The sequence below is a fragment of the Podarcis cretensis genome, assembly GCF_951804945.1.
Source record: "Podarcis cretensis genome assembly, chromosome: Z".
In the NCBI taxonomy this organism is placed as follows: Eukaryota; Metazoa; Chordata; class Lepidosauria; order Squamata; family Lacertidae; genus Podarcis; species Podarcis cretensis.
The window spans coordinates 49,942,269-49,957,250 of record NC_137184.1 but is presented as its reverse complement, the minus strand read 5'-3'; the positions used below and the strand labels follow the sequence as shown (position 1 = coordinate 49,957,250).

The window sequence follows — 14,982 nt, the reverse complement described above, 5'->3', positions numbered from 1 at the left end:
AACAGATCGGAAGATAAAGCAATCTTTAGGCTAAGGACCATTAAGCAAATAAATTATCTTAGCTGCCATAGATATATATATATTTTTCTCCAGAGAGCTCTTAGACTTGAATTAAAATGATTGGGAGGAGAGTGTTGCATGCTCCGGCAGACTTGATGCTCTGTGGGGCTTATTCATCTCTCCACCTGAGGCTAGTGCTTGGCAGCTATGCAGCAGAACAAGAGTTGCACCTGAACACCTCCCCAGGGGTGACCAGGTATGTCTAACTGCCCTCTTTGTCGGTGAGCAGATTTCTGCAGCAGCCTTGCATGGAAGTGAGCTTAGTGTGATTTAGCACAAACGTTTGGCTCCCAAATGTGTTTACTGGTTGGCTTGCCCTCGTGGGTGGCCGTTTGCCATTTGCAGCACATCAAGTGGTCTGGAAAACAGAGATGGGCGAGTGAGAGAATCTACCAGTTTTGCAAACTCTTCATTTGGGAGGCAATTTTTACTTGCATCAGGCAAGAAGCTGTTTAGAAGACGGGATATGTCAGTTTTCCTCTATCTGGGTAGCTGGAAGAGGAGTCCTGCTAGGCCAGCCCCAAGTCCCACCAAATCCTGCATCCCTCAACAGCACACCAGGTATCTTGGAGGGGATGCTGCAGCTTCCGAAAGCCTGCATTGTGGAGGGTGCTGGACAAGGGGATTCAGAGAATCCTTTCCAACTCTGTAGACATTGAGAAGGCCAGCACAAAAGAACAGGGCAGAAAGAGTGAGGGAGATACCACACTTTGCAGTGAGATGCAGCCGTTTCGGTTTAGCCAAATGTCCCTGGATCCAGTCCAGCAGGCCTTTCTTCTGGAAGGTGTCCAGAAGAGGGCAACCAAGATGGTCAAAGGCCTGGAAACGATGCCTTATGAGGAACGGCTAAGGGAGCTGGGCATGTTTAGCCTGGAGAAGAGGAGGTTAAGGGGTGATATGATGGCCATGTTCAAATATATAAAAGGATGTCACATAGAGGAGGGAGAAAGGTTGTTTTCTGCTGCTCCAGAGAAGCGGACACGGAGCAATGGTTCCAAACTACAAGAAAGAAGATTCCACCTAAACATTAGGAAGAACTTCCTGACAGTAAGAGCTGTTTGACAGTGGAATTTGCTGCCAAGGAGTGTGGTGGAGTCTCCTTCTTTGGAGGTCTTTAAGCAGAGGCTTGACAACCACATGTCAGGAGTGCTCTGATGGTGTTTCCTGCTTGGCAGGGGGTTGGACTCGATGGCCCTTGTGGTCTCTTCCAACTCTATGATTCTATGATTCTTTCTTCAGGGTTCAATTCCCACTCAACCCAGAAGCTGCTTGGGTGACCTTGGGGACAAGTCTCTGCCTGTCTCAGCTTAGCCTACCCCACAGGGTTGTTGTGGGAGGGTTAAATGAGGAGGGAGAGAGACACATGCATGCCACCTTGAGCTCCTTGGAGGAAAAGGTGGGATACCAAGGCAATCAATCAATCAATAAAATAAATAGTCACTGATTCCCACAGTCCGGGCTCAGGAAGCAACAATGTCATTTTCACGTTCTGTTTCCCTGTAACGGCACAGTCCAGCTCACTCCCGTACTTCTTCACCTCCCTCCCTCTAGCTCTGAAACCTAATTTCCTGGCTTTGCATCTGTTCTGGTCTGCTTCCCCTGCATTTAAGTTCCTTAAAACAATCTGGCTTTTTCAGTGCAATGGGGAATCATGCTAGAAGAGTCATATGGATGGTGAAGCGTTCCTCCGGGGCCAGCACCTGGCTGCTGACAGGGGCCAGCCAAATATATGAAGCCTGAGGGGCTGCGGACAGTCGGACACACACCTCCCAATTCCCTTGACTAAATGGAGCCCCCATGACCAGGCATAATGTACCGCAATATCACTTGCCATCAAAGCCCATAAGTTTGCCTCTTTCTTGCTATGCTTTGAGGGCATGTCTTCCATCCTCCTGTGTTACTATCTTTTAGCATGATGCACAGGGACCATGCTGTCAGAAAGACTTCCTGCCCTCACTGAGGCTTCCTGTGGTGATAGAACGGTGTCTGATTGCCTTCTATAGCAGAGAAAGTGGGCTTGCCAGCCAACGGTGCCCTGTGCAACTGGAGCATCCCCTCCCACCCGGGGTGTTTAATATTTCCCTTTGTGTTTTTGTTTTTAATGTGCTTTTTATTGAGGAGAAGAACAGGCGGTGCCTGTCTGGCATTCCTTTGCAGTTAGCCAAGGAGTCTAATGCCCTTATAAAAATGGATAAAACAAGAGAGGAAGATTTAATTTGTGCACTAGAGATGACTTACTGGAGGGCAAGTGGCAAGGGTCTTGTGCTCCTTGTTCAAGGCAGGTCAAGAGCGCCAGAGGGGCTCTGTCCAGCCCAGCCTCCTCTTCTCACAGTGGCCACAAAGGCCCACAAGCAGGACCTGAGAGCAAGAGCAGGACTCTCCCCTCTTGCAGCTTCCGGCAACTGCTGCTCAATAAGCACTACTGCCACCAACCATGGAGGCAGAGCATGGCCATCAGCTTGATCCAAATATAATCCTTTCCTTTCTTTGCTAAAATGGATGGTTCCATGGCCTGGTCTTGTGGGTACATGAGGTCATTCCCTTTCCAAAGCTAAGCAGGTCTCAATCTGGCCCAGATTTTCTCAGGAGATCACTGGGGAAGATACTTTGTAGGCAGACGGGAGTCCCATATTGGGAGAAAGGTGGGATATAAATAAATCACACCTGACCTTGCCTTTGCCAACATGGTGCCCTCTAGCTCTTTTGGACGACAACTCCTGCCAGCCCCAACCAGCACAACCCATGCAGATGTGGTCCAAAATAGATGGAGGGGGAGGGGCTCCAGGTTGATGCAAATGCATCAAAATTATATCTGTGAGTTTTTAGAAAAAAGAAAACCTCACAGTAGGGCTGCTATGAAGGGGTTCCTGTTCCACCCCCTTCCTCTCTGGGGTCCAGATGCAATGTGCAGCTTGATTGGTGGAAAGAGAGGAAACAGCACAAATATTCCAATCACAGACCAGAGCTCTCCAGTATTCCTTTACCAAAGCACCCAGAGTCTCTGAACATCCCGGTTCCTGCCTCTCTGTTTGAGGACCTGCTGTGTGCTAATGGGATGCTCCCTGATGTTCTGCCTGCAGGATCAGATTTGCAGGTATGCATCCCTAGAGGCCTGACATGCTGCTCCCGGAAAATGGAGGAGAAATACCAAGCCATGGCGCGTTCCAACATGGAGCAGCTCTTGCAGTCGGCCAGCATGGAGCTGAAGTTCCTCATCACCCAGAATGCGGCGACATTCCAAGGTAGGTGGCAGCGTTGCGTGGTGGGTCTTCCAGGTAAGTGGAGCTTCTGCTGGGGAATCCTGAGGTGGGAAGGCCACTTGCTGGGGTTAGCCAGGCATGCCAGGCTGGGAATCTTCAGAGGGTCAGGGAGTAAGTCCCCCATCTTTCTTCCTGAGTTTATGAAACATGGCTAAGCTACAACTATGATTGCTGCAGGTGCCCAGTGAGTTGCTCAGAAGTTGAGCTTCAGGTTGGCACAGTTCATTCTGGGATCTCCCGGTGGAGATCCAATCTGTTGCTGTAGTACAAAAAACCAGCACTTCCCCTGCCTCACATAATACTCATGTTGCAGTCAGCGGTCTGCTGGTCCGTACAGTATTCATAGTCCATTAATAGATCATCTCACTGCAGTAAGAATTTCTTAGGCAACACGTTGAGAAAACACTACTAAGCAGCGAACAACCACTTTTTTAAAAAGTATGTTTAGAACTTAGTAAAATGAATAATTCCTTATCAGCCTGGCCTTTGGCTTGATCTTAACTATCTATGGCCTTTTAGAGTGGGTGGGATGTGGGGTTTTTTATTTTGTTTCCAAAAAATGTTTTATATATATATACACACACACCATATTTTTCACTCTATAAGACGCACCAGACCACAAGACACACCTAGTTTTTGGAGGAGGAAAGCAAGAATAAAAATATTCTGAATCTCAGAAGCCAGAACAGCAAGAGGTGTCGCTGCGCAGTGAAAGCTTCTGGGATAGCTGTGCAGCCTGCATTCACTCCATAAGACGCACACACTTCCCCTTACTTTTTAAGAGGGAAAAAGTGAGTCTTATAGAGCAAAAAACAACAAAAAAACCAGTATATATATAGAGAGAGAGAGAGAGAAAGAGAGAGATTTACATCAATAATATTTTATCTGAATCAAAATCAGCATGTGTGGCTGTTTGGGCTACTGCACTGGATGGAAAATAAAAATAAAAAAAATAAAAATAAAAATAAAAATAAAAATAAAAATAAAAATAAAAATAAAAATAAAAATAAAAATAAAAATAAAAATAAAAATAAATTTATTTGTATCCCGCCCTCCCCAGCCGAAGCCGGGCTCAGAGCGGCTGACATTAAATGTATAAAACATTAACATAAAATCAGACAATCAATTAAAATACATCCTCAAATCAGATCAAGATCAGAATAAAATCCAATCAGATGGCAACCCACAGATTAGGGTTGGGGACCTTAAATGCTCACCAGGCCCAACTGTTTGTGCTGAACTTACATGGGCCTGTGAGAAAAATTGGGAGGCCACTTTCATGCAAATTCTTATGAAAGGGGAAAGGGAGTTAGACTGAACCCCGACCAAAGGCCTGGCAGAACAGCTGTCTTGCAGGCCCTGCGGAAAGATGTCAAGTCCTGCAGGGCCCTAGTCTCTTGTGACAGAGCGTTCCACCAGATTGGAGCCACAGCCGAAAAAGCCCTGGCTCTAGTTGAGGCCAGCCTAACCTCTCTGTGGCCTGGGACCTTCAGGATGTTTTTATTTGAACTTTCTCTGTGGGACATACCAGGAGAGGCGGTCCCATAGGTACGAGGGTCCTAGGCCGTATAGGGCTTTAAAGGTTAAAACCAGCACCTTAAACCTGATCCTGTACCCCACTGGGAGCCAGTGCAGCTGGTATAGCACTGGGTGAATGTGATCCCACGGCGAGGACCCCGTAAGGAGTCTCGCCGCGGCATTCTGCACCCGCTGGAGTTTCTGGGTCAGTCTCAAGGGCAGCCCCACGTAGAGCGAGTTACAATAATCCAGTCTGGAGGTGACCGTCGCGTGGATCACAGTGGCTAGGTCAGGGCGAGAGACATAAGGAGCCAACTGCTTAGCTTGGCAGAGCTGGAAAAATGCTGCTTTTGTTATAGCTGCAATCTGCGCCTCCATGGAAAGGGAGGTGTCGAAGATTACATCCAAACTCTTAACGGACGGTGCTGGCACTAATTGCACCCCCGCAAGAGATGGGAGTCCCCCCCCCCCAATCCCATCTCATCCCGTCCCAGCCACAGGACCTCTGTCTTCGAAGGATTTAACTTCAAGCAGCTCCCATGTAACCATCCAGCCACAGCTTCCAAACATCTGATCAGTGTGTCTGGGGCCGAGTCCGGGTGGCCGTCCATCAACAAATAGAGTTGGGTGTCATCAGCATACTGATGGCAGCCCAGCCCAAAACTCCAGACAAGCTGGGCGAGGGGGCGCATAAAGATGTTGAAAAGCATCGGGGAGAGGATTGCACCCTGAGGCACTCCACACACCAAGGAGTGGCGCGATGACAGTTCCCCCCCCCCAAGCGCCACCCTCTGTCCCCGACCAGAGAGAAACGAGCGCAGCTATTGAAGGACTGTGCCCTGGATCCCCACGTAGGCAAGGCGGTGGTCCAGGAGTTCGTGATCGACCATGTCGAAGGCTGCTGACAGGTCTAGAAGAATCAGCAGCCCCGACCCGCCTTGATCCAGCTGCCTGCGGAGATCATCAGTTAGGGCGACCAGAGCCATCTTGGTCCCATGACCAGCGCAGAAGCTGGACTGGAATGGATCCAGGGCCGATGTTTCATCCAGAAACCCACCAAGCTGTTCAGCAACCGCTCTCTCAATCACCTTACCCAGGAATGGAAGATTCAAAACTGGGCAGTAATTGGATAGATCTAAGGGATCTAATGATGTTTTATTTAAGAGCGGGCGCACCACTGCCTCCTTCAGTTCCCCTGGGAATGTCCCGGTGCCAAGGGACAAATTGATGATATCCCCCAGGGGGGCCCGCACCTCGTTTGGACACACTCTAATCAGCCAAGACGGGCATGGGTCAAGAGGACAGGTGGTGGGCTTTCCAGCTCGGAGGAGTCTGGATAGTTAATGATCATCAGCCCTGTGGACCAGGGATAGGCAACGTAAGGTCCCTGGGCTGGATCTGGCTCAATCGCCTTCTCAATCCAGCCCATGGATGGTCCAGGAATCAGTGTGTTTTTACATGAGTAGAATGTGTCCTTTTATTTAAAATGCATCTCTGGGTTATTTGTGGGGCATAGGAATTCGTTCATTATTTTTTAAAAAAATATAGTCCGGCCCCCCACAAGGTCTGAGGAATGGTGCACCCGCCCACAGCTGAAAAAGGTTGCTGACCCCTGCTGTGGACTCTGTACTCAAGAACAGTGATCTTAACAGCACCACCAAGGATCTGTTCTTACCTGCATAATCTCCTGTCACAGCTGTGCAGATGTCTTTGAGCTGTGCATCTACATCCACCCACAAACATTTCAATAAGAATTATTTATGTTTTAAACAGCAACAGATTGGTAGTTATAAACATCTATTTGAAAACTGAGGTGTGTGCTGATATTCATGCAAGGCTGCTGCAGAAAGGTTGAAACGTAGACAAACCAAACCATGAACCCCCAGGCCATGACAAGAGTGGAGGACTTTCATGATAGGAGTCCTTCAGGTAAGCAGCCTTTGGAAGTTTTCCTGCCTGAAGTGTTAACAAGTTTTCAGTCGCGGAAACTTGGGCTAAAGCAGGTATTACAACATCATTCTCCCAGAGAAAAAGCCTGGGATTGTCAGAAGGGGGAAATAGCAAGTTGTGGCTCTTTCTCCATCTGCGTGTAGCAGGGTGAGATAGTGGTGACTCCCCTCTTCTGGGTCATTTATTTGTGGTCTTGGCAGTCTATCTCTGTGGGGGTTTTATAACAGAATCTAAACAACATAAGGACAAATCTAGTAAGAAACCGCACAGCACTATGAAAAGTCTTTCCCTTAGAAACAGCTAGTTCTGTGAAGCCTTCCAGAATAAAAAACAGTCTTTACCTGCTGACAGGAGGACAATAAAGAGGGAAGCCAGTCTTGATTCTCAGGGAAGAAAATTGCAAGCAGTCGTTAAGGCGGCCCTCCTCTCTCATGTCTCACAGTACTTTTTGTTACTGTGCTTAGAGAGTGATGAATAGTGTCACTGCCAGGTCCCCTGCACTGGTCAAGGGTTGCTAGTTTCTGATTCTCTGTCTATGCTAGACTTCAGTTGCAAATGCAAGTGGGGGAAGTATGCAGTTTCGCTAAGAAATATCCTGACCAGGACCGCTGGGAGGAAATAATCTGATAGCTCAGAGCTTCTTTTAACAAACAAACAAACAAACAAATTGTTGAGTTGGAAGGGACCAGGAGGATCATCTAGTCCAAGCCCCTGCAATGCAGGAATTTAACCTTTTATTTCCACACCCTTGATACCTGGGGCTGCTCGGAGTCGGATTGCAAGAGGTTCCAGGACCAAGATGAATAGGAAGGGAGACAGTGGGCATCCTTGTTTTGTGCCTCTTTGGATGCTATGGTATTGGAGTCCATATGGTTAATTTTGCTGAGGTTGGGAGTAAATTTCTTTGAGGGTTTTTAGGAAGTGGGGCCAAATCTCATGTTAGTTAATACTGCTACTAGATATTTCCATTCTAAGCAATCAAAAGCTTAAAAGAAGGTGTCTAGGAACATAATTGTCAGTGGGAGTTTGGTTGTTTTGCTGTGTTCTATCAGATTTAGTAGTTTCCTAATAGGATCTGCTATATTGCAACCAGGGACAAAGTCTGCCTGATCTGGGGTGATTAGTTTGTATAGGAAGATTTTTAGGTGGTTAGCCAGGATTGATGTGAATATATCAATATATTACTATTGAAAATAGATGGAGGGGTATATGTATGTATGTATATATATGTGTGTATATATATGTGATGTTTTTATTTGTTTGTTTATTCAGAAGGGGATAAAGAAAAGAAGAAAAGTGTAGTACTACTTTAAAAAGGGGGGGGGAGGGGGAATGAAAATGCCAGGACTTAAAAAAGTTTATTTTTTTAAAAAAAACATGTTGAGGTGTTGTAATAAAAAAAATAAAAGGTAGAAATAAGATGTAATGATAGACATAGTGAGAAAGCAGGATTTTTAATATGAGAAAATAATAGTAAAAAATAAGTGAGTAATAGAAAATGCGTGAAAATGAATAAAAAATCAAAACTAATGGTATTCATGGAAAAAGGAGGTTGTGTATATAATTAAAAATGTATTGGTGGTATTTTTGACTCACAGGCACTTTTAATTTCACTGTGGGGCCCACAGGGCCTGGATGTCGGGCCCCTGCGTGAGGGCTAAGGCGGCAGTCCCAGTGGTTCAGGCCTCCTGCGTGGATGCCATTACACTACTTCAAAGAAAAAATAAATGAAATAATAAATAAAATAAAATAAAAATTTCCAGCAGGGGAGGTCCTGTGTTCCGTTTGCATGATTCCCACCTGGGCCCTGGCCTGCCCTTTCACGCTGGCCACCAGGAGGTTGCCTCGGGGTTGGGCCTGGGATAGGCTGTGCGATTCCTCCTGCCTTTCTCCCTTGGTGGTGGCAGCAGTGATGGTGGGGAAATGGTTCTCAGCTGTTCAGCTCCCCAGGCCTCAGAGATCCACTGGGCCGTCAGTTGGGGGCTCCCAGTCCTGGCAGGGTTGAGACCGCTGGGCGGGCTGGGGGCTAACCCAATCAAGAGCAAGCCACCTCCCACCCATCTGGTCTAGGAATCACCCACTAACAGTGCCTCCTCTTATCTGGATTGAGCTTCAGTCTGTTGGCTCCCATCCAGCCCATTCCCAAGGTAAGACACTGGTCCAGCACTTCCACTGTCTCACCTGCAGAGGTAAAGGAGCTGTGTGTCATCAGCATATTGCTGACAATGTACCCTAAACCTCTGGATAACCCCACTCAGAAGCTTCATGTAAATGTTAAACAGCATAGGGCAGAGCTTTCCAAACTGTGTGTCATGACACATGAGTGTGTCGGCTGCAGTATGTAGGTGTGTTGTGTGAAAGCTCCCCATGCTCCTGCTGGGGCTGGAAAAGTTTAGTTTAACTTCCAGTTTGCTAGTAAAACCAAATAACTGTGCCAAGAAATGATGCATGTCTAAAAAGGGTGACATGAAAAGTCTGAAACAAAATTAAAAAATTCCTTCCAGTAGCACCTTGTTTTTGTTTAGTTGTGCCCGACTCTTTGTGACCCCATGGACCAGAGCACGCCAGGCACTCCTGTCTTCCACTGCCTCCCGCAGTTTGATCAAACTCATGCTGGTAGCTTTGAGAACACTGTCCCACCATCTCGTCCTCTGTCGTCCCCTTCTCCTTCTGCCCTCCATCTTTCCCAACATCAGGGTCTTTTCCAGGGAGTCTTCTCTTCTCATGAGGGGGCCAAAGTATTGGAGCTTCAGCTTCAGGATCTTTCCTTCCAGTGAGCACTCAAGGCTGATTTCCTTAAGAATGGATAGGTTTATCTTCTTGCAGTCCATGGGACTCTCAAGTCTCCTCCAGCACCATAATGCAAAAGCATCCATTCTTGAGCAATCAGCCTTCTTTATGGTCCAGCTCTCACTTCCATACATCACTACAGGGAAAACCATAGCTTTAACTATAGGGACCTTTGTTGGCAAGGTGATGTCTCTGCTTTTTAAGATGCTGTCTAGGTTTTGTCATTGCTTTTCTCCCAAGAAGCAGGCATCTTTTAATTTCGTGACTGTTGTCACCATCTGCAGTGATCATGGAGCCCAAGAAAGTAAAATCTCTCACTGCCTCCATTTCTTCCCCTTCTATTTGCCAGGAGGTGATGGGCCCAGTGGCCATGATCTTCGTTTTTTTGATGTTGAGCTTCAGACCATATTTTGCACTCTCCTCTCTCACCCTCATTAAAAGGTTCTTTAATTCCTCCTCACTTTCTGTCATCAAGGGTGTGTCATCTGCATATCTGAGGTTGTTGATATTTCTTTAGGCAACTTTAATTCCAGCTTGGGATTCATCCAGCCCAGCCTTTCGCATGATGAATTCTGCATATAAGTTAAATAAGCAGGGAGACAATATGCAGCCTTGCCGTACTCCTTTCCCAATTTTGAACCAATCAGTTGTTCCATATCCAGTTCTAACTGTAGCTTCTTGTCCCACATAGAGATTTCTCAGGAGACAGATGAGGTGATCAGGCACTCCCATTTCTTTAAGAACTTGCCATAGTTTGCTGTGGTTGACACAGTCAAAGGCTTTTGCATAGTCAATTAGGCAGAAGTAGATGTCTTTCTGGAACTCTCTAGCTTTCTCCTTAATCCAGCGCATGTTTGCAATTTGGTCTCTGGTTCCTCTGCCCCTTCGAAATCCAGCATGCACTTCTGGGAGTTCTCGGGCCACATACTGCTTAAGCCTGTCTTGTAGAATTTTAAGCATAACCTTGCTAGCGTGTGAAATGAGTGCAATTGTGTGGTAGTTGGAGCATTCTTTGGTACTGCCCTTATTTGGGATTGGGATGTAGACTGATCTCCAATTCTCTGGCCACTGCTGAGTTTTCCAAACTTGTTGGCATATTGAGTGTAGCACCTTAACAGCATCATCTTTTAAAATTTTAAATAGTTCAGCTGGAATACCATCACTTCCACCGGCCTTGTTATTTGCAGTGCTTTCTAAGGCCCATTTGACTTCACTCTCCAGGATGTCTGGCTCAAGGTCATCAACTACACTACCTGGGGTGTATGAGGCATCCATATCTTTCTGGTATAATTCCTCTGTGTATTCTTGCCACCTCTTCTTGATGTCTTCTGCTTCTGTTCAGTCCTTTCTACTTTTGTCCTTTATTATGGTAATCTTTGTACAAAAAGTTCCTTTCATATCTCCAATTTTCTTGAACAGATCTCTGGTTTTCCCCATTCTTTTGTTTTTCTCTATTTCTTTGCATTGCTCGTTTGAAAAGGCCTTCTTGTCTCTCCTTGAGAGAGATTTCTTTGGAAATCTGGATTCAATTTCCTGTATTTTTCACTATCTCCCTCACATTTTGCTTGCCTTCTCTCCCCCGCTATTTGTAAGGCCTCGTTGGACAGCCACTTTGCTTTCTTGCATTTCCTTTTCATTGGGATGGTTTTCGTTGCCGCCTCTTGTATAATGTTACGAGCCTCCATCCATAGTTATCAGGCACTCTGTCCACCAAATCTAAATCCTTAAACCTGTTCCTCACTTCCACTGTGTATTCATAAGGGATTTGATTTAGATTGTATCTTACCGGCCCAGTGGTTTTTTGTACTTTCTTCGGTCTAAGCTTCAATTTTGCTATAAGAAGCTGATGATCTGAGCCACAGTCAGCTCCAGGTCTTGTTTTTTGCTGACTGTATAGAGCTTCTCCATCTTTGGCTGTAGAGAATCAATCTGATTTCGATGCTGCCCATCTGGTGATGTCCATGTGTAGAGTCGTCTCTTGTGTTGTTGGAAAAGCGTGTTTGTGATGACCAGCTTGTTCTCTTTACAGGACTCTATTAGCCTTTGCCCTGCTTTGTTTTGAACTCCAAGGCCAAACTTGCCAGTTGTTCCTTTTATCTCTTGACTCCCTACTTTAGCATTCCAATCCCCTGTAATGAGAAGAACATCCTTCTTTGGTGTCATTTCTAGAAGGTGTTGTAAGTCTTCATATAATTGGTCAATTTCAGTTTCTTCAGCACCAGTAGTTGGTGCAGAAACTTGGATTACTGTGATGTTAAAAGGTCTGCCTTGGATTCATATTGAGATCATTCTTTCATTTTTGAGATTGCATCCCAGTACAGCTTTCACCACTCTCTTGTTGACTATGAGGGCCACTCCATTTCTTTTACGGGATTTTTGCTCACAATAGTAGATATGATGGTCAGCTGAACTGAATTTACCCATTCCCATCCATTTTAGTTCACTGATGCCCAGGATGTCAATATTTATTCTTGCCATCTCATTTTTGACCACATCCAACTTACCCAGGTTCATGGTTCTTACATTCCAGGTTCCTATGCAATATTTTTCTTTACAGCATTGGACTTTCCTTTCGCTTCCAGGCATATCCGCAACTGAGCATCCTTTCGGCTTTGGCCCAGCCGCTTCATCAGCTCTGGATCTACTTGTACTTGTCCTCCGCTCTTCCTCAGTAGTATGTTGGACGCCTTCCGACCTGAGGGGCTCATCTTCCAGCGTCATAACTTTTATATGCCTGTTGTCTTTGTCCATGGAGTTTTCTTGGCAGAGATACTGGAGTGGCTTGCTGGTTCCTGCTCCAGGTGGATCACGTTTAGTCAAAACTCTCCACTATGACCTGTCCATCTTGGGTGGCCCTGCATGGCATAGCTCATAGCTTCTCTAAGTTATTCAAGCCCCTTCGCCATGACAAGGCACTGATCCATGAAGGGGGCTCCTTAGAGAGCACCTTAGAGACCAACTAAGTTTGTTATTGGTATGAGCTTTCATGTGCATGCGCACTTCTTCAGATATAAGAAGTTTGGATTTGATATCCCGCCTTTCACTCCCTTTAAGGAGTCTTAAAGTGGCTAACATTCTCCTTTCCCTTCCTCCCCCACAACAAACACTCTGTGAGGTGAGTGGGGCTGAGAGACTTCAAAGAAGTGTGACTGGCCCAAGGTCACCCAGCAGCTGCATATGGAGGAAGCGGAAATGCGAACCCGGTTCCCCAGATTACAAGACTACCGCTCTTAACCACTACACCACACTGGCTCTCTCTATACTGAAACATAAGTCACCAGACCCTTATATATAGTGAGAGGGTGGGGAGGGGTATTGCTCAGAAGGGTGGTGGGAATGGGTGATTGGCTGATAGGTGTGGTAAACCTGTTGACGACTGTTAATGACTGCAATTGGTCTTACAGGAAAAAGCAAGGCGTGAGATGGTTAAAAATAGCTTTATCATGTATTATGAGATAAGAATCCAATGTCTCTATTCAGACCGGGTCTCTCCATGGTTTTAAGTTTGGTAATAAGTTGCAATTCACAACTTCTCTTTCCAGTCTATTTCTGAAATTCTTTTGTAATAAGACAGCTACTTGAAAAGTTTGGAAATCTCTGGCATGGGGGATAAAATTGAACCATGAGGAACCCCACATTGAAGGCTCAACAAGGCCCAAAGAATCACCCTCTGGAAACATCCATCCAAGTAGGACAGGAACCACCACAAAGCCGTGCCACCCACCCTTAATTCAGATAGCCAATCCAGAAGGATACCATGGTCAATGGTATCCAAAGCCATTGAGAGGTCTAGGAGAATTAACAAGGACACATTCCCCTGTCTCTCTCCTGATAGAAGTAATCATACAGGGCAGCCAAAACAGTTTTTCAGCCTAAGCTGGACCTAAACCCTGACTGAAATGGATCTAGAAAATCAGTTTCCTCCAAGAGTGCCTGGATCTGTTCCACCTGCTCAAGAAAGGGAAACTGACAACAGGCTGGTAGTTACTTAAGAAAGCAGGGGTGCCAACTTGCTCACCACATTGAGGGGGCCCGGCGTCATGTAACCTTCCCACCCCTGCCCAGTGCATTAACACTTTCCTGGTGGCGATGGGGGCTGGGGAGTGTGGGGGCTGATCTTCACCTTCCATGCCTCCCGCCCCCACCTGGTGGGCCAGCACTCACCTATTGACTGCACGGAGTGAGGCGGGTGAAGCCCCTTCTGCACCCTATAGTTGGCGCCCATGTAAGAAAGGGGGTCTCATGCACAGGAGAGAGGTTGGTCCTGCTGCTTGCTGCCTTCTGGCAGCCATTCACAGCTATTTCCACCATTCCATCTTGACTGTTTAGGATCCACCTAAATGCCCCAGGTATTCTTGTTAATTATCTCTTGGTTCTCCTGAGAAAGGTTGTGTTCTCACGTCCTTGTTGTGGGCATCCAGAGTCGCTTTGTCCTCTGTTGTTGGAAGGCTGGCTTTGGACACGATGGTCGCTCAGTCTGTTCCAGTGGCTCTGTTGGATGTTAGCACTCTTAAAAATGCAAAAAGTTTGCTTAGATTGTGGCGGTGTGTATGTGTTTAAAGAGAAGGAGAGAGATTGTTCCTACACTGCATCACACAGCTGGTCTCATCTCCTTGTTGGTCTGGAATAATTTCTCTTTTTAGCCTGAGACAGTCTAATATGTTGGTGTGGGAATGGCACCTAGCCATTTATGAAGTACCCCCAACTCCTTCAGAGCTCATTTGAGTATTTTGTGTCGTGACATCTGAAGGGGCTCTCAAGGAACAGACTCAGCTCTGCTCTGCGATGGTTGTTGTTCTGTGTTAAATTAAATTTTCTGTCCACTGAAGAAATCACATCAACCTCACTGCTGATAAAGATCATGGGGAATTGCCTGGCATTTACCAAAATCTCATCCAGGCAAGTCTGTTACACTTAGCAAAATTTATTAGATTATGAAGATTTGAGACCTTCAGGCCTTTGCATGTATAACAGGAGTAAAACAGACAAATAAGGGCTGGGGAAGAAATGGTGGCTTTACCTGTGCTTCTCTGTCCGTTTGCCATAGAGGGGTTTTCACAATATTTATTTTGTTTTCAAGAGCCTGCATTGTTCTCCTTATCTCCTTATCACTTGTGGTCGTGTTAAGCTCAACTCAGTAGAGATTCACTAGGGTGGAGATACCACCAAGTTAAAATCTCATACCAAACACTAGTGTCAATTCTTTGGCATTTGCGAAACATGCATTTTTATTAATTTGTGAGAAATGAATATCCATGGTAACTTAAGGGAGTCTGGGGAACCTGGTGGGTTGTCACAGTGTAACACAGAAGTCTCGTTTCTATGGGCGCTTCCAGATAATCTGCTTATTCAGCACCCTGGTTTGCCTATAAGGTGTAACACATCCTCCCATTAATCATTCAAA

At 46.1% G+C, this 14,982-nt stretch overlaps 1 protein-coding gene across 3 annotated transcripts in view; it reads left to right on the top strand.

Annotated features, from left to right (window-relative positions):
* Window positions 1-14,982, top strand: part of GPC3 (glypican 3) — a 245,626-nt gene that overhangs the window by 14,959 nt on the left and 215,685 nt on the right. Inside the window, exon 2 of one of the 3 annotated variants that reach the window (XM_079962802.1) lies at window positions 3,141-3,302. The exons of 1 other annotated variant lie outside the window; for it this stretch is intronic. In XM_079962802.1, coding sequence (XP_079818928.1) covers window positions 3,141-3,302 — 162 coding nt within the window. Of the gene's footprint in view, window positions 1-3,140; window positions 3,336-14,982 lie in introns of all 3 variants that reach the window. One more of the 3 variants, XM_079962801.1, reaches the window with a different exon arrangement.